This window comes from Podarcis raffonei, chromosome 3, assembly GCF_027172205.1.
Source record: "Podarcis raffonei isolate rPodRaf1 chromosome 3, rPodRaf1.pri, whole genome shotgun sequence".
Lineage (NCBI taxonomy): Eukaryota > Metazoa > Chordata > Lepidosauria > Squamata > Lacertidae > Podarcis > Podarcis raffonei.
This window is the reverse complement of record NC_070604.1, coordinates 95,346,212-95,365,872: the sequence shown is the minus strand read 5'-3', so window position 1 is coordinate 95,365,872 and position 19,661 is coordinate 95,346,212. Positions and strand designations below refer to the sequence as shown.

At 43.1% G+C, this 19,661-nt stretch overlaps 2 protein-coding genes across 2 annotated transcripts in view; one reads left to right on the top strand and one right to left on the bottom strand.

The window, feature by feature from the left end:
- IARS2 (isoleucyl-tRNA synthetase 2, mitochondrial) overlaps positions 1–12,278 on the top strand; it is a 34,959-nt gene extending 22,681 nt beyond the window's left edge. Inside the window, exons 15-23 of the mRNA XM_053383129.1 lie at positions 2,680–2,788; positions 2,900–3,002; positions 6,281–6,406; positions 7,821–7,952; positions 8,903–9,009; positions 9,488–9,633; positions 9,987–10,177; positions 11,685–11,826; positions 11,957–12,278. Of these exons, the coding sequence (XP_053239104.1) occupies positions 2,680–2,788; positions 2,900–3,002; positions 6,281–6,406; positions 7,821–7,952; positions 8,903–9,009; positions 9,488–9,633; positions 9,987–10,177; positions 11,685–11,826; positions 11,957–12,099 (1,199 nt within the window). The 3' untranslated portion in view covers positions 12,100–12,278. The remainder of the gene's footprint in view (positions 1–2,679; positions 2,789–2,899; positions 3,003–6,280; positions 6,407–7,820; positions 7,953–8,902; positions 9,010–9,487; positions 9,634–9,986; positions 10,178–11,684; positions 11,827–11,956) is intronic.
- Positions 12,279–13,392: 1,114 nt separating this feature from the next.
- RAB3GAP2 (RAB3 GTPase activating non-catalytic protein subunit 2) overlaps positions 13,393–19,661 on the bottom strand; it is a 47,724-nt gene continuing 41,455 nt past the window's right edge. Inside the window, exons 31-35 of the mRNA XM_053383128.1 lie at positions 18,511–18,729; positions 17,398–17,487; positions 17,089–17,307; positions 15,880–16,038; positions 13,393–13,633 (exon numbers count right to left, since the gene is read on the bottom strand). Of these exons, the coding sequence (XP_053239103.1) occupies positions 13,490–13,633; positions 15,880–16,038; positions 17,089–17,307; positions 17,398–17,487; positions 18,511–18,729 (831 nt within the window). The 3' untranslated portion in view covers positions 13,393–13,489. The remainder of the gene's footprint in view (positions 13,634–15,879; positions 16,039–17,088; positions 17,308–17,397; positions 17,488–18,510; positions 18,730–19,661) is intronic.

Sequence of the window (19,661 nt, the reverse complement as noted above, 5' to 3'; positions counted from 1 at the left end):
TCCACAGGAAAAAGTCAGCGCTCTCCGGCAACGGCTGTGCGGCTTCACTCCGTAAAAATAGCGGTCGATTCAAAACACCGCGCCACTCACCCCACGTCGCTTCGGGTCCCCGAAAAAGGGGTTTCCTTGCGAGTAGGGGAGGCGCTCCTGGTGTCAGCCGAATCCCACGTTCCCAGGCTTCCTCCGCCTGGGATTTTTGAAGGGTCTCCGCCTTCGCCGCGGCGGCAAGACCCGATTTTCGCGGAGCGGGTTCCTCTCGATCAGAGGAACTCCGCCATTGCCGATGGCGCTAACCCGGAAGTGCATTTGTACTTGATATCCCGCCTTTCACTCCCCTTAAGGAGTCTCAAAGCCGCTAACAATCTCCTTTCCCTTCCTCCCCAACAACAAGGTGAGTGAGGCTGAGAGACTTCAGAGAAGTGTGACTAGCCCAAGGTCACCCAGCAGCTGCATGTAGAGGAGCGGGGAAGCGAACCTGGTTCCCCAGATTACAAGTCCACCGCTCTTAACCACCACACCACACTGGCATTTGTTTTGCGGGCATCCCACTTCTTTCAATGGGGGATTAATCCAAGTGACTTTTTACAGGAATGCAGCTTTGTCGAGCTGAAGTCTTTCCCCTCCATTTTTTAAATTGAAAGCTTGAGGTTTTCATCTTAACCATCTCCAAATAAAATCTCTGCAGGAAGTTTCCTGTGCCCTCTGGACTGCCAGAGTAGTGCCATGTTTGCAGTGGGTGTGTAATCAGAGCAACAACATCCTGCCATTAAACCTTACGCATGTTGGGAGCCTTGTGTGCATTGCATTTCACTGGATTATAGTGTGTGTGCCTTTGTGTGTGTGTGTGTGTGTGTGTGTGTGTGTGTGTGTGTGTGTGTGTCTATGTATGTATGTATGTGTGCGTGTGTGTGTTTATTAAATTTGTATCCTTCCCTTCCTCCCAAAGGAGCCCAGGGCAGGTTACCCTATTGTGACTTTAAAAAATGAAATGAAAAATAAAATCAAAACATAACATCTAAAAACAATAAAACGTCTAAAACAAATATAAGAACATATGTAACCAAATCATGTCTCTGGATGGGCCCCAGCCAGACCATTGGGTCATCATCTTGGGGACCCTTAGCCAATCATACCAGGGAGGAGAACTGGCCAATTAGGAGAGAGTGAGGATGTTAAAGAAACAGCTAGTTAGGCAGGATAAACCTGTTTAATTTCCTTAGGTGGCTGAAAAGGATTTAGGAAGGGGCTAGAGGTGCTTTTATGTGAAAAGGAAAAGTGGATAGCCATTCTAGAAGGAGATAGTTTTAATAGAAACTCTTCTGTTGCGGAGAATTATAAGTAAAGTTCTTGTTCAAATGTGAAACAGTTTTTCTGACAGAAAATAAGTACAGTGGTACCTCAGGTTACATACGTTTGAGGTTACATATGCTTCAGGTTACAGACTCCGCTAACCCAGAAATAGTACCTCAGGTTAAGAACTTTGCTTCAGGATGAGAACAGAAATCGTGCTCCGGCAGTGCGGCAGTAGCAGGAGGCCCCATTAGCTAAAGTGGTGCTTCAAGTTAAGAACAGTTTCAGGTTAAGAACAGACCTCCAGAACGAATTAAGTTCTTAACCCGAGGTACCACTGTATTGTGTCTTTAATAGTGAACTGCCAAGCTTTATCCTCCTTTCAGGTTTAGTCAAGAAAAATACAGTTTTCGTTTCCATCATGCCTCAGCTTTAATTGATACCTACTTCAGGGAATGAGTTGTCACAGGAACCCCCGATATCAAGAGTTCCTGTTTTAGGTTTATATGATGTATTGAATTCTTTGTTGTTTGAGGAGGGGAGTGACCAAGGTCAAATCACTCCAGACTTTGCTCCCATCTTCACTGAAGGAGTGTGTCACAAGGCCCGCTGAAAGAAGAAAAGCTTTTGGCAGGTGCCTGCCTAATGTCAATAGGCAGGGAGTTCCAAAGTACAGTTGCTGCCGCACTTAAGGCATGACTTTAGTGTATAGGTGTGTTACATAGTAAATCACTTCTCTGTGACCTTTGTCACGTTGTGCTTGTTACAGCAGAATTTAAATATCAAAATTCCTTAAACAAACAGCAGAGGGCTGTAAAAATGGTGTGACAAAGGAATCTGTGAAAGGAGTAACTGAATACTGCTGTGGAGGGAAAAAAAATGAAATGTTTGAAGTTCCCATTGCAAGGCAAATTAGATTGTTTTCATAAATATGCTCCCTCATTTTCATAGGTTTAATATGGGACAGAGGCCTTATGCTAGGGGAGGAAATGCAAGTGAATGAGGTTTCTTCTTGCATAAGACTTCAGAGATGTGAGAAGATGCACTGGCCAAAATTCTACCTTTCCCACTCCTATTCAGGTCACAGGAGGTGTGTCTTTTATTGAATCAAACAACTGGATTCACCCTTTTATTTGGGAGTAAGAAGCTTAACAGTACTTGCACTCTGAAGTCTTTTAAGTGTCTTTAAAAATGGTTAGATTTTGTATTTTATTTATGAGGCATGTTCAGATTGTGTGATGGTGGTGTGTGTGTTTTTAAAGGCTTTGTGTAAACTTTGCTGTAAAGCTGTCTTACGGGTTACATTAGTATAACACGGCATTAAAGCAAAAGCTCCACAGCAGCTAAATTCCTGCTTTAAAATGCCACTTTTTTCTTGACTTTCTTCAGATGCAGGTGAAAGGGCTGATCTATACTTGGAAGGGAAAGACCAGCTGGGAGGCTGGTTTCAGTCTTCTCTCTTGACCAGCGTGGCAACACGAAAAAAGGCACCGTTTAAGTAAGTTGATGCTTCTGGAACCAGATATCATGGGAAGCAGTAAACACAGTACATCGTAACTATCTGTTGAACCTCTGGATGGAAATGACAGTGTCAGGGTCTTTCTTCTAGGGCTGTTATGGTTCATGGATTCACTCTTGGTGAAAAAGGAGAAAAGATGTCTAAATCGATTGGCAACGTTGTCGATCCGGATGTAGTCATCAATGGCGGCAACGTGAGTATTGCATCGTTACGTTCCCAAATCACAAAATTCAGTCTATTAGTTTCTCAGAGTAGCAATGGTTCAGCTAGGTCCGATTATTTACTGCCTGAAATAATTTGCTTTGCATTAAATCCATCCCCAGCTCAGCAGTGAGAGAAGAATTACTAAGAAGGTGGCGAGTAAGACATGTTCTTAGGGTATCACAGCAGCAGAGTACCCATTGTGCGGAAGGATAAAGTAGCAAATGATGGGCAAGTCCACTGCTTGAGACTTTGGAGAGCCACTGGGCTAGAGGAACCAATAGGGCAGCTTTCTATGTTCTGGAGTTGAAAGGTTTAGCTGAGAGCATAGCATGCAGGATGAGTGGGTAGCTTAACCAAGATCAGGCTGGAAGGGAGGTAAAGGCAGATGCATTGGTGAAAGAGATCATAGGCATAATAAACACTGACTTATCATTATGAGAACAAGCCTTAGGTGCTCCCACCTCCCCTCCTCTGTTGTGACTGCAAAGAGGAAGTTGGAAGCTGTCACTTCCACTTCAGATTAACCACAGTTTAAGAGTTATGTTCAAAGTGATAAAATTGCACTTAGGTTAACTGTGGTTGCTTGAAATGTAAATTACAAAGCTGGTTTTCCCCTCCCCCCAACTAACTATAGTTAGAATTAACTAGTATAGGATTTGGATGCAGCATTAAACTGATTTAATTGAAATCTGAAGTGAAAGCCTCCAACCTCATATTTCGCTAGAGGAGAAGTGTGGAGGAGCACGAGTCCTAGGTTTGTGCATGTCACAATAAACCATGGTTCAATTGCCATATTCACACCAGGTCTATATGTCCCTCAAATGTTGGCTTCTAAGCTCATCTTCCACGTGAATTACTTGTGCCGTATTAACGTAAAGCGGTCTCAAGGACATGGTTTTGTTACGTTTCAGCTGTGTCAGCAAGATACTTTTGAGTACCCAAGCAACCCTCTTGCCTTTTATATAGAATTTTGGTGCACTGGGTGCATCCAGCAGTCTCTTAGGATTAGGTACGATATTTTCAAGATCATGCATGTTGCTTTTATTCTAGAATTTCCTGTTCAGCAGGTTCTGTAGAAGAGTACTCGGAAGTTGTTCTGTGCCTAGTCCGGTTATACTGAAACTCCATTAAAACCCCAGTCTGCTTCTGATGGCTTTAGAGGGAAGGGGAAATATGGCACGAAGGTAACACTTCGCTCCAATTGTTGAAAAGAGCAGATTTTTATTGCTGCTGATGGAAAAGCTTCCTAAAGTGTCTTTCTGAAGCTGAGCTTCGTTGTGTATCCTGAAACAGTCGTTGAAACACAGCCCTTGGCAGCCTCGCTTGCATATATCAATCATCATAAAAACAGACCAGTTTTATTGCTGCTTTACCTTGCTTATCAGTGCCTGTTCTGCGGGGGTGGGAATGGTTTTCATGCCTGGTGGCTTGAAGCTCAACTTGTGCTTGACTTAACGTTTTGATCAACTGTTTAGCTTGTGTATTGATGTTCACTGCCCAGCTCCTACCTGGTCCTTTGGCTGCTCTGGCTAGATTTGATAGACCCCGAATTTCTACTTTGCCAGAGCTCTTGAATCTGGGAATGTGGAGCAATCCCCAGTGAATTAATAAGGGTTCAGCTACTTGATGCCATACCATGTGCCAATGGAGACCAGGACAGCAGCATCTTTAAATGGGAATCAGTAGCTAGACCCTCTACCCAAGCAACCCTCTTATTTTATATAGGAACATTTTGGGTCTGGTTCTTTGACCTTTATCAAACAGGTCTGTTCTAATGTATGCTTCACATGTTGGCTGAGTTGTTCTGTGCCACCATATCATTTTAAATTTAGAAGTTCTGATATCAGGATTTGAAGGTAATCCTGGTATTTTATTTGTTCTGATTTTAATGTGTATGAAGGAAATATTTAGCGTGCAGGTTGGTTTGGGGATGTATTTTCCTGAAGTTCGGTGCATGCTACAATTGTTACTCCAGTACTCCTCTTGACCATGCTTAGTTTTTCTTTTTTGCTACTTATTATAGTGCAGTTCAGATGGCAGATGACAGTAATGAGTTAGAGGAAAATAGAAAAAAGAGGGGAGGTGAGCAGTTGGGGAGGGGAGAGAGAGAAAAAGAGATGAGAGTTGTATAAATTGTTTCACTACATACTTGTAACTGAGTTGCTTATTCTGCTAGGGCTGCCCCACTCCTTGTTCAGTAAGGGGAATTCATCTTTTGGAGCAGACCTCCCAAAGTAAACAAGCACAATTCTAAACAGGAGGAGAGAAATTGGCTGCAGCTTTTGCTAAACCAGGCTTTAAAAATTTAATGGCTGGGGCTAGGGGAATTGTTAGCATGCTTGAGGCTGGCAGAGGAGGGGCATAGAGTTCTATCTGTCCACAGCATTCTACTACATTTCTGTGCCAGGGGAAGAAATGGGGAACAGACCATCTCCTGCCTTACACTGAGTCAGACCAGCGGTCCACCTAGCTTAATGGCAACTCTCCAGGTTTTCAGACCAGGAGTCCTTCTCAATGATTGAACCTGGAGCCTACTACCCCTAAACTATGGTACTTCCCCTTTCTCTCTAGGCAAGAACATCAGTAGTTGCTGTGTAGTAGTTTTTACAGCAGCAAGGAACTTTCCTGCACGCCCCCATGTCTGTGACTTGAAAGCTTTTCAAGTAAAAAGTAATGCTGATCCTTTGATGTAGCTTGATGGCTCCAAGTTGACAGCAAGTGTGGTTTGACTTTTCTCTCCCTTCCGCCCCCCCCCCAAGCTTTGCACTAGCAAGCATGACATAGGTGTGTGTGTGTTGTGCTCTGCAGAGCAATAAGGAACAGCAACTATGCTGCTAATTTTCATTTGAGAATCTCTGGTCCAGTTGAATTGTGGGGTGGCTGCATGTCAAGATTTCATTTCTGTGCTGCCAGAAATCTGTAAGCAGTTGGTGCTTATTGTGCTCCAGGAAAATGTGTGCTGTCAACGAAACATGCTAGGTAGACTTCCAACGTAACGCTAAAGAGTTTGTTCCATTTCTGCTTGCCTGATAGAACAGTCCTCCTCCCCACCCCACCCCGGTTCTGGGGGTTCACCTGACCTGAGCGGATTTGGGAGAGGAGGAGAAGAGAGGAAAGTCCTGTTGCACTAGCAGGAGTTGTTGTGCTGGCTTCCAGTAGCAGAATAGAGCTGTTGGCTCTCACCCCCTGTGTAAATTCAGCAGGTTTGCAGAGCTAGTCTCTCTCTTTTAATCTCTCCCCCTACCCACCCAATCTTTACACTCACAGGACCACAGTACAGACCCTCCATATGGCGCCGATATCCTACGCTGGTGGGTGGCAGAGTCGAATGTCTTTGCGGAAGTTCTTATTGGACCAGCTGTGCTTAACTCTGCACGAGATGACATCAACAAGGTAGGAAGCCAAGAGAATAATAACAACAGTAAGAAGAAAAACAGAGTGTCTCCTCTTCAGTAGGAGCCATTTCAGATTTAAAACTGTCAGTTTGTTTTGTAGAATGCATAACCAGGAAATAATGTTTGAGATCTTCTCTTTAGTTTCTGTTTCAGCTACCACTTGCTGCAGCCCCGCCTTAGATAACTTGACAGGAAAGGGCAACAAAATCACTTGCAGTGTGATTGCATTCAGCTGTTTGTTTGCTTCCTATTCTTATGGTAGAACTAGATGTGTTTGTCATGGAATTCTCCTCAATACTGATCCAGAGCAGAACTCCAATGTATAGTTGGCAGAGTAAAAACTTAAAACGCATTGCAGGATTCCCAAAAAATAGACCAGAGGCAATTGTATTTCATCCAGCAGAGCTACTGAAGACAAATGAGCATAATGGTCACAAATCTAATACATTCAGGATTGGCACTGTCCATAAGAAATCCAGTTGCAGCAGACTTAACTTGAACTTACAATAACTTACAATAAGACTAAACTTTAGAGCTAAGTATACTATGTGCAGAACACCACACCAGAAGGAAGAGAGATAGAAAGAGAAAGTGAAACCCAGGCTCCTTCTGGCCTTTTTTTAGTCAGCATGACCTTGACAGAAGAGATAACAAAACCAGTTTAAGCCAGCTGTACTCAGCTTCTCTGAAGGAATAACCCAAACACCATGAACCTTCTGCTTGTTTCTTTCACACAGAGAAGCTTCCTCTTGAATTAATTAGAATATGAAAGATCTCTACACATCAGATCAATACTTTCTGCACTAAGGGATGCAAACTGACAGTATTGCAGCCAACTCAAGGCTGTTGTCAAAGCCCAGTGTCTCCTACTCTTCCCACTTGACAGGCCATTCAGCTGGAATTTTGGGAAACTGATGTTGCATCATGTGACGCGTGTGCCTAGGCAGTAAAGTCCAGCTACCTTGTGTTTGCCATAACTTTCCTTTCCAGCCCTAGGGCCTTGGCACTGATAACAATTGGGCAGTCCTCTGATCTGGTATTCCTCCATTGTATATTGCAAGCCACATAGAGCTTTGGAAAGGAGAGGAAGGGAAGAGCTGAAAGCATTTGGAGATCATGTGACTTCTTGACATGATTTCAAACTCCTTTAGGATCAGGGAGGATCACCTTGAGGTGATTTCCAGGCAACTATAAACAGTCTCCTTTCTTTCTATCCCAAATTGTGAAACAAAGCTTGTATTGGAAAAGTGACCAGATAGGAGTCTCCAGCATTCTCAAGGAATTAGAAAAGCCTCTGAAATGTTAATGGCACTATTGGTAGCAAAACCTGTTTTAAATTATTACTGCTGTATCATTCTGGATTTTGTGGAGTTATCCTGATTAATGCATGTTGCTGACTGGTTTGTTGATAGCTTCGGAACACGCTCCGTTTCTTGCTCGGCAACCTGGCCGGCTTCACTCCGGAGACGGACACAGTCCCCACATCAGAGATGTATGTAATAGACCAGTATATGCTCCACCTGCTGCAGGGCTATGCAAACAAGGTAAGCAGGGAAGGAGGGGGACTAGGAGTTATAAGTGCATACAGCAGAAGGATGTGAGCCTTTGAGCAGTCAGCTGTGTGAATTACTTAGAAGAGAGGTTGGATTGAATCATATTTAAGCTAAGGCCCTAGTAGTTAGACAGTGTTTTGTCATGAATGCCAATCTGGAGCATAAGAGAGACCCTCCTTATGATTACAACAGGCTTGCAGATGTTTTTAATGATTGACATTTTATTATGTTTTTATATTTCGCTGGAATCCACCCAGAGTGGCTGGGGAAATCTAGCCAGATGCGCAGTGTAAATAATAATTTATTATTATTATTAAATAACATTTTGTACTCAAAGCATAGAGAATTTTAAATATGAATTGGGGAGCCCCTAGTGGTCATAATTCAGCCAAGGCATTTTTTATTTAGCACATTTGTTAACCGCTTCACAAATCCAAGCAGTGTACAATGGGACAAATTTAAGATAAAATGCAAATTCTTAAAACCATGAAAACCATTCCTACAAACTCTGATTAAACAATAAAGCTATTTCTACAGATGCATAACCATTGTTTCATAAATGTCTCCCAGAAAACCTTTAGCAAGGGCACCTACACGTCATGATTCTAAGCGCCTGCCTAATTTCAGCAGGTAACTGATTCCAGAGGGTTGGAGCCGCAATGCTAAAAACCTTTGTACATTTAATCAAATCAGGACTTTGGGGGCATTCGCCCCCCCCCCAATAGTACTCCTGTCTTTAAATCCTGGAGGCATCTGATTGGCCACTGTGAGAACAAAATGCTGGAGCAGATGGGCCATTGGCCTGATCCAACAGGCTCTCTTATGTAAATACTGGGCATGGAGGTGTGAATGGAGAAAGGCTCTTTCTCTTCCTGTGGTTTCTGAATCTTCAGTACTTGCTTCTTAATTTAGCTGACTGTTTTTGTATTTAATTTTTTCAGGTTACAACAGCATATAAGGAATATGACTATGGCAAAGTCATACGATTACTGCAAGCCTTCCATACTAGAGAGCTGTCTAGTTTTTACTTTAGCATAATCAAGGACAGGTATGTATAACAATGTACCCTTACTAATGCGAGTCTCCCTTTTCACTACACCTTGGTTCCCGCTTAAGAAAGCTTGTTTTTAGGAAACCTCAATGCAAACGCAGAGATGCACAAGCAATACATGAATTTGTTGTTACTAGCTTGCAAAAGTTTCCATCCTATGTGCGAGTAGAATCTTAAACCTGAAATTTATTTAATTTTTGATTTTGTGTGTGCTTCACCCCCCACACACACCTAAATAAAACAGTGTGAAAAAATTCTAGCCATCAGTACCAAAACCACTGGGTTCAGTGCTATTTGTGTGTTGATACACACACACACACACACACACGTATTAATTTGCCAAATGCGAAAGTAAATTAGTTGTTTGAAATATAGAAGGGCAAATACTTGGACATTCCCAGTTTAAAATGGCATCATTCCGGCTTTTAATTCCTACCAATATCTAAAAGTTCAATCCCCCCCCCCCCCATTTCAGACTTTATTGTGAAGAAGAAAAAGATCCCAAGCGCCGCTCATGCCAAACAGCCTTAGCTGCAATTTTTGACACGGTGGTTCGTTCTTTTGCACCAATCCTTCCTCATTTGGCTGAAGAGGTATTCCAGTACCTTCCGTATCAGAAAGGTAAGGTAGCTGGGGCTGTCAGGTGCTTCTTCACGCAGGGCTCTTGTATGTTACAGCCTTAGCAGTGTGTTTGAGAATCCCTGGGAATTCCTTTATCTAAACATTTGAAGAACTGTCTGTGCATTGGCTGGAATGGTGGAACTGCCTGCAGGCCCCCCAAGAGAGTTAAACTAATCATTTTAGAAAAAGATGGGAGTCATTAAAATCTTGTAATATTGATGATCTGAAGCTAAAATATTAAGAGTGCCCCAATAAGTGAAATTTTAGCTGACAGCCTTAGCTTCGCAGGGGTGTTCCAGGGTTGACTGTATGAACAGTTGCTTTGGGTATTAACCTTTTTCTTTCTTTCAAAGAGTCAGATAGCGTGTTTCGTTCTGGCTGGATGAACACAAGTCCCGTATGGAAGAAACCTGGCCTTGAAGAAGCAGTGGAGGGAGCATGTGCAATGAGAGATGCTTTCCTGGGTTCAATCCCTGGCAAAAATGCTTTGGAATATCAGGTGGTACTTGTGATTGAGCCTGGACTGCTCTTTGAATTAATGGAGGTAAGTGGGAAAATCAATACCATTTGTTCAAACATCAATTAGTACAGAGCTTGGCTTCCAGAATTCCGACAAGTGCAACAAAGGTCACTCATTTTTGCAGCAGTTTTAAAAGAATCTCATTGACTAGATGTTCACTTCAGGGCCTTAAGCAAGGTGCTGGTGTTTACTAGAACTGTGCTTTCAACTTTTGTGATATATCACCAGCTAATCATCGCAATATACTGATATATCACAATGTCTGAAAAAGATGGGGCCGTGTAGAGGCATTGGCTGGCTTCATGGTTTTCCCCACATTGTGATTTTTGCATAGCGCACACAATATATTGCTAGGTCAAAAATTATGAAACCGGTATAATAATAATAATTTATTATTTATACGCCACCCATCTGGCTGAGTTTCCCTAGCCACTCTGGGCAGCTCCCAATCAAATGTTAAAAACAATACAGCATTAAATATTAAAAACTTCCCTGAACAGGGCTGCCTTCAGATGTCTTTTGAAGATAGGATAGCTGCTTATTTCCTTCACATCTGAAGGGAGGATGTTCCACAGGGTGGGCCCTCTGTCTGGTTCCCTCTAACCTCACTTCTCGCAAAGAGGGAACCGCCAGAAGGCCCGCAGCGCTGGATCTCAGTGTCTGGGCTGAACGATGGGGGTGGAGACGCTCCTTCAGGTATACAGGACTGAGGCTGTATAGGGCTTTAAAGGTCAGCACCAACACTTTGAATTGTGCTCGGAAACGTACTGATACGTACTGATAACGTATCATGATATGGACTTCAAACTGGTTTTGGATGATATATCACACAGCCCTAGTGTTTACCTTTAAAGCCCTATGCAGCTTGCGACCAAAATACCAGAGGAGCGCTTCTTCCTATGCCAGCCTAACCATGTCTTGAAGCTTTCTGCTGACGGTTCTCTTGTTGCCTTGTCTATCAGATGTAAATCTTTCAGCGACAAAGGAAGAGGCCTTTTGAACGATTTTCCTAAACAGGCTTGCCTGTTGCAGTCTTTTCCACTCCGGGCTGAAACATCCATTTTTGTTTTTTTCACACAGGCATCTTAAATTAGCTTTACTCTGAATAATGGTTCTAATATACTCATTGTATAAATTTGTACACACTTCTGAAATTCAGAGTAGCTGAAGTTGGTATGTAAAAAGATTAAAATAAACAGCTGGGGCAGGGGAAAATAGTGCTATTCTCCAGTTCGATTCTGGATCACAACTAGGTTTGTCCACAGTATTGCTTGATGCTTTTGCTGTTGTTTTGTAAAGATATCTATCCATATTCTTCAAATTAAAAATGATATTTTGATACTGTACTGCACTGAAATATTTAAATGTTTCTATGATTATCCTTGAATCTTCTTGCCACACTTGACATCCTCTCCTGCCACACTGTTTGAGAACCACTGTTTCAAAGGGATCAGTAGGGCTGGCAGGCTTTATAGCTGGACCTGCTTAACTTCAGCCGCAGCCTTCTCTAAATGCAATCATTCACGTCCAGGTGCTGCAACACGAGGAGTGTTCCAGTACATCCCAGCTAAACGAAATAATGATGGCATCACAAACGACGCTGCTTAGTGAAGTCCCGAGAGACATAAGCACAGATGATATGATTAAAGGGACATTTCTGATCAACTTAGAAGGTAAGTGCAGAAGGAAATAACTTCCAGTTTGGCATCTGTTTGGACTAGTTGTACCTTCCCTTGTTTCTTGGGGTGGGTGAGCAAGAGATGGAGAGGTCTACCTAAATGTTGAGTCTGATTCTTTCCATAGGTGGTGATATCCGGGAAGAGTCTGCCTATAAAGTCATAGTTCTACCGGCTGCCAAATCAAAATGCCTGCGCTGTCGAAAATACACTGCGGATTCAGCAGACACACTCTGTGCACGATGCAGGGAAACACTTGGTGGGAAATAGCAACCACGTCTCCATGCTCTCTCAAAAGCAAGCTGCTATTTTGCTGACTTATTTCTAAGAAATGTGTGTAATGAGAAAACACACAATACTACTGTGGGGAGAGATGTTGGAATGTTTATTTGAAAACTGGTTTGGTGTATATATGTAAGCTTGTACATTAATAAACTGCTTGTGAGAGATGCCAGGTGGTCTTTGGTGTTCTTAAGGGTATAAGATTTCTTAGTAACAAGTGAGTCCCCCTTTCTTGCTGGTCAAGGTTTCATGCTAACCAGCTGTCAACCCACCATTAACAGCAGACAAACATACATACCAGCAAGGTAACTGGGTAATTTCAACCTGCACTAATTTTTCAATTATAGTTAAGAAGTGATCATGTTGTCCTTAGGTCTATAGACTGTTGCCCACAAACCCTGCTGCAAACTGAACAGCAACTATATTCCCTCCTTTACAGGTTGATTTCTGCCTTCTGCCCTATGAGATCCAAACTATTCCTATTGCATCCACTGGAAATCTGTGATTCTAAGACCCAAATATGTGTTGTACTTCATAAGACCAGTGCACACCACAGAAGAATGACTAGTTTATTTTTAATACTTCATATATTGGACAGCTGTGTACAGAAAGCTGAAATTTCAACACAGGGAACCTAGGGGCTGGACAATTTACAATATTTTTACAATAAACTGTACAACAATCAATGTTACAAAAAGACTAATGCTTCTACAGAACCTGATTGGCTTAAATTAGATTCCTAATTTTATTTCTGAGACTTTATCAGAACATACAAGAGGCAGCTTCTGTTTCAAGATTTTGAAATTAACTTGTGCACTCTGCCCTCCCAATGGAACAATCTTTTTAAGAATGAGCTGCCCCTTGCCCAGTTGTCCAAGCATGATGATTGTATGAAGTAATTATTTAATGCTGTAAGCCTCCACCCAGCTAGCTCCTTGCTAAAAGCAGCCAAGAGACTACTCTGAAAACCAGAAGCAACATACACGTAGGAGCTCCTGCTTTCTCAGCTTCTAATTAAATTCCTCTCAATTTAACATTTAAAATGCAACAGTCTATCATCTAGCACATGAAAAACTCTAATATGTTAATCTGGACGACAAAGCTGTTCTTAAACCTGAACTACTGCGCAAGTGCTTCAAGTTAGAAATAAATATTTAAGGTTATATAGACAAATATACAAAGATGATAGGTTGCTGGTATTACCCTCCACAGTAAGGTAGAACTTCACATGGGTAGCATCTCCTAAAAGCCTTAAAAGGGTTAGTTTACAAAAGTCACTTGAAACCATTTGGTTCTGCATCTGTACGTACAAGAGCCATGCACTGGACTTGTACGTAAGAACGGTTCAAAACTAGCAGCAGAAATTGTGACCTTGCCATCATGACATTGCTTCTACCGCCTCAATTAGATTCAAGGCAACACTGTACTGCCCGTGATTTTCCGGTAAGTGTTCTATCACTTTGTCTACTAGCTTTGCGGTTGTGGTGATTGGCACATCGACATTTTGAAGATCCTGTGGGTCCTGTAGAGAAAGGGGAGGGGAAACACAAGTTGTCAGGCATTCGCCTATAAAAGCAATTTTCAAGCTACAGCACTAGGCAACGGAAATGCAGGATTAAATGCTTATTAGGCACCTTCCAATTTTGTGGGTTATTTTCTCCAGAAACACATCATTGTATTCTAAAGCAATGAGCCTGGTCCTTGCCTATTTGCATACTCCACAAAAGCAACACTGGTGTCTGGATGCAAGGGGTGCAGCTACAAGTCCCTACTTAGCTGCCGTAAGGAAACCTCAGTGTTTGTGAAGATCACTGTAACACAGACTACTCCATGGCAGAAGGGAAACCATGACCCTCTTGTGGTCAGGTGGTGGACAGTGCTGATGATGTCTGTGGCTGCCAGTGAGAAAGAGGATACATATAGGGAACAGAGCTCTGAACCTCTGCCTCCAGTGCCCCTCTTATCCACTGGCAAACCTGGTGCTTTAATCCACCATTAGCTAAGAACACCAATGAGACTACTGGAGGCCATGGCTTCAGCAGCAACTTTGATTCATGGCTGATTTGTTACATCTGGCATTGCACAACCAGCTGGCTGATCTTCAACCGCTACAACCAGAAGAGCAGAGCTGCCTGGTTGTTCTGGTGGGCCACAAGAGGTCATCACTTAGAAGCTGGACAAGGGCACCCCCTTTCCCCCTTTCTGAGATTTTGACCAGGGAGCAGGATTGTTTTCTTTTGTTATTATGGCGTGCATTTTTGTGTTTTTATATTGTGATCCTCGGATGAAGGACTCTATATAAATTTTATAATTAATGAAAGTAATAATAATGTATGTACTTGGTTTAGTCACAAATAGGATTAAGTGCACTCTTTGCATACCCAGGGCGAGTGGTGGTTATTGGGTAGCGTTCAAGTAAGAGGTACTTGGAGTAGATCCATAGAAATTAATGAACACAAGTAAGTTAGGTCCACCTATATCCAAGAAGGGACAGAGGGAGTGTAGCCCTGTTATTCTTCCTTGATCTTTCAACAGCTTTTGATACCTGGCCTGACTGCTCTGGCTGAGCAGCAGAGGCACTGTATTACAGTGGTTTCGTTCCTACCTGCACAGCTGAGTCAAGAGAGTGGCATACAAAAGCCCTGTTGTAGTACATCTGTATACCGAAATACAGATAAGGTAGTGTGCTCCTGCTCCTGCTCTAAGGCCATTCTTGTTTGTTCAAATGGCTGCTAATCCTAGAGAGATACAACCACCTTATGCCCAGGGTTGGTCCTACTTACTATGCTTTGTGAGCAAATTCCATTATTTAGACTGCAATTATAAGGAGCCCTGCTCATCCAGGCAGGCATTAACTTCCAAGTTAAAATTTACTGTGTTTTGTTTTTAAGAAGGGGAGGAGGGCAGTGATAGCGAAGACTTCCTGGAGTCATCTGATCCCCACTACATGAGGTGCAATGCCAGGCATGTCTTTGTAGCCAGATCTGCAGTAGAGTCCAGATTCCATGCCACATGGCACACTCTGGCTAAAGATTAACAGTCATATAAGACACAGGCGTCACCTCAAGTACGAATCTTAGTCAGAAATTATTCATGCATATTAACCCACTCAGAGCGGGCACTGCTTAGAGCAGAGACAGCCTCACTTTGGAAACTTTCAGATGTGAAATGCTTCTCTAGACATTTATATTTTTTTATACCAAGTGTATGAAGCACTAAGGGGCAAATTAGGCTTGTCAACCTGGGAAGGTAGCCCTAAAAGAAGGAAAACTGATCGTAAACCACTGCCTTGCAGGGTATCTTCAAGAGAAGAAAAGGCTAAGGAGTAAACCCTACACAAATCCAGAATGGAGTCCCTAAGATGGTTGGATGGCACCTTGTATGCCTCCTTCCAGTAAGAAGTAAATCCAGAATGGAGTCCCCAAGATAGTTGGATGGTGCCTTATATGCCTCCTTCCAGCAACTCTTGCTGCCAGGCTGTTGCCAAATGTATTGTTCTGCTTTCCTTTGGACCACATCATTGAGGCCAAGGGGCGTCTTGTCATCTGAGCAGCCAAGGACCTCCTTACACACTGCCCAGGCTTTTGCTCCAGATAGATCACTTTGGTGCTGCTAACACGGTTTGACTTCACCCCTTAGGTGCACTCCATTGTCCCTCAAGACAGACAGGGGCCAACAACATAGTATGAAGCACTTAATAAACTCTTAAACACTCTTCCTTCTTGTGCTATTTGAGGTAAAAAGATGCTTTTAATCAAAGGACATTACCATAGCTTTAAGCCATGTGCAGAGTGTTGGAGGCAGCCTGGCCAGTAGCTCCATGCCTTCCTTGGTCTGGGTGTGCAGTAAGGCGTAGGCAAGCCTCTGTCCGGTCAGCACCAACAGCTGAGATGCAAGGACTTCTTTGTCGTGTACTTGAAGAATAGCCTGAATATTACAGGACATGTTAACACAATCATATAAAAAGAAGAAAAGCACTGGTATATTAAGAGCAGAACTTCAGTGTTCTTCCTAGGAACCTAGGCACAAAGGAAACGATTGTCCTCAAAACAAGATTGGCAATGATTAAAGTCCAGGCATGTCCAAAGTCCGTTTCGGGGCCTAATGCGGCCTGCCGGTCAGTATAAAAGGTTAACAACTTTGGTCAGCCCTTACGGCCCTTCACTTCATCAAATCTGGCCCTCTTTGAAAAAAGTTTGGACACCACTGGATTAAACCAGTTTAGAAGGGTCTGATCACAGAATTGTAGAGTTGGAAGAGGCCACAAGTATCTAGTCATTTGAACAAAGCAGTGCAGGAATCTTTCACTCAACATGGGGCTTGAACCCACGACCCTGGGATTAAGAGTCTGATGCTATCCAGCCTCTGTTGGACTCGCCTGAAGGGTGTTTCTGTGTGATGTCATACGGGACCCAGGTGGATTTAGCTCCACCTGTTGCTCAAAGGCAGTAATCTAGTTGCCTTTCAGGAAACTTTCAACTAGCCAAGTTTTGCCAAGCTGAGGTGTAAGCAAATGCAGGATACACAAACAAAAAATGAAACACACCTGCAATGCAGACAACAACAGATCCTAGGAATTTCAAAAACAGACTACCCATTAAATTTGAGATATTAAGACGGACAGCCAAAATCATCCACATAGGATGTGGTCCTGGGCGCAGTCTGTCATCGTTTAGAAACACCCTTCAGGTAAGTCCAAAGGACCCTTCTCCCTGATGGCATATTAGACCAAGGTGGGATGTAGGGTGGATAAAGGCTGCCTAAGAGGGAGGAACAACACTTTTTAAGACTCACTTCCCAAATGCCAATTCAACAGAAGGAAATAATATTATGTCACAGGCTTAACCCATAGCCACAGCATGAGGATCAATCAGGAGACCTAGCAGGAAAAAACCGAGTCTTATACACAGAAAAATACGGTACTTGTGAGGAACAGTTGCCCTCTAACACAGGCTACACATTAACTTCCTTTTTTACCTCTTCTCCAAGGTGATCAAGGCCATAGTTGTACAGCTCACACACATAGTGCCGCCTAATTATATCCTCTGCGACCTGAAGGTGCTGAGCCAAATCCAAAGCCAAGGCTGGCCAATCTCTATCTTTCACAGACACGGCGACTAACTCTTCGGGGCTGTCTTTTGTTTTCTGAGATGAAGACTGGGCTTGCGCCACGGCACTCACCAGTTTGGTTAAGAACTGCAAAGGAAACAAGACCGCCACATCAGTAGCAGTTCAGTTTGACAAAACACACAACCGCCACCAATTTCCCCCAAGGTTTTAACTAACTTGATGACGTATAGACAGCAGAGCTGGATCCACATCGCCACTGGGCAACAACTGGATTGAAGTAAGGTCTTTGAAAAAGGCATTTTTACCCTGCACAGAGAAAAAACCAAATAATATTATTTTAAAATCATGGAGGAATTTGGAAAGAAAAGAATCAGTTAATAACAAATTATAGAAGAAGAAGAAGAGTTTGGATATGATATCCTGCTTTATCACTACCCGAAGGAGTCTCAAAGTGGCTAACATTCTCCTTTCCCTTCCTTCCCCACAACAAACACTCTGTGAGGTGAGTGGGGCTGAGAGACTTCAGAGAGGTGTGACTGGCCCAAGGTCACCCAGCAGCTGCATGTGGAGGAGCGGGGAAGCAAACCCGGTTCACCAGATTACAAGTCTACCGCTCCACCACACTGGTTCTTTTCTCAGAGAAAGATGGCATTCAAAGTCCAAGGAACTGACATCAAGAGGGAAAACATTTGCGACTTATAGTAAAGTTGCACGATGATTTAGCCATCTGCAGCTTCCTAACACATGTACGTTAAGGGGTGGGGGGGAACCCACTCATTTGACCAATTCAAATGAGTATTAATTTCTATTTGGATTAAATGAGGTTGAGTATTAATTTCTATTTGAAATTTTCCAATGTGATGTGGCCCTGAATGCAGTGTTGGTACAAAATACAGGAGACAGGACTGAAAGAAGCCAATGGGTTGCATAAAACGAAATCATCCCATTTGCGCAAGCACTTCCACTTGTGGAACAGACCCCCCCCCAAAAAAAAAAATGTTCGGGGGGGGGGGAGAAGAAGTTCCATTGTGAAAGCAGACATCCTTGCATGAGCTCAATGACTTCACTGGCTACAACCCCATGTGTGCCATGGTTCCAAAAATCTAAAGGACGGTTTCGGATTTTCCTTTCCTCTTTGATCCAATTAAATGCCACTGAAGATACTGGATCAGGAGCAACTTTTCAGGGGGGAATGAGCGGCTGCCGTCTGGATTTGAACTCTAGTCTTCCAAACTGCTCACTCCTGCCCTAAGTATGTAAAATATATATACATTTTTCAGCAACTTGTCTGATTTTGACTCGTTGACAGCTCTTTTATAACGTACATACCTTGCTGTCAAACAGGGAGAGGGGCTTCACACTCTTCAGCGAAAATTTCATGATTGCATACAAGATACTACAGAGCACAGACTGGTGCTCCACGAGGGGGTAATGGATGTGCTTCTGCTCAAGGGCTAGTTCCACAAGGGAGGTCTGCCCTTCGACTGACACCCAGGCGTCTTCCGTGTCCAGCACAGGAAGCTGCATTTCATCACTCCCTATATCAGCCTGCAGAAAAGCAGGGGAAAGCATTGGCACTTGAAATGTCACTGCAATTTCATTCTGAATAAGATGTTTTCAACACTAGTAGGTGGGGAGGGGGTCGCGGCTGAAGGTGCAAAAAGAAGAAATCTGTGCAGCAAAACCAGTGTTGCAAAGGGATAATATCAAAATGAGTACACATTCACTCAAAACTACTGTACTTTCTGGCTTGAAATCTGTTGTGTTACATGGATACCAAAGTCTTTAAGGACTTGCTCATTAACATTTCCTATGAAAAGATAACATGGGGTGGAATTCAACATCTCGGTCATCTGGTCATTCCATCTGCACAAGCATTGCAGCTTCCTGGATGGAATGACCCCCCCTCCCTTCCTGGGCTGCTATGATGATGATGATGATGATGATGATGATGAAACATTTGAGTTAAAACTAAACACACACACACACACACAAACAAACAAACCAACCGATAGATAGATAGATAGATAGATAGATAGATAGATAGATGATAGATAGATAGATAGATGATAGATAGATAGATAGATAGATAGATGATGATAGATAGATAGATAGATAGATGATAGATAGATAGATAGATGATAGATAGATGATAGATAGATAGATGATAGATAGATTAGCTAGCTAGCTAGCTAGATAGATAAAGGTAAAGGGACCCCTGACCATTAGGTCCAGTCGTGGCCGACTCTGGGGTTGCGGCACTCATCTCGCTTTACTGGCCGAGGGAACCGGCGTACAGCTTCCGGGTCATGTGGCCAGCATAACTAAGCTGCTTCTGGCGAACCAGAGCAGCCCACGGAAACGCCGTTTACCTTCCTGCCGGAGCGGTACCTATTTATCTACTTGCACTTTGACATGCTTTGGAACTGCTAGGTTGGCAGGAGCAGGGACCGAGCAACGGGCGCTCACCCTGTTGCGGG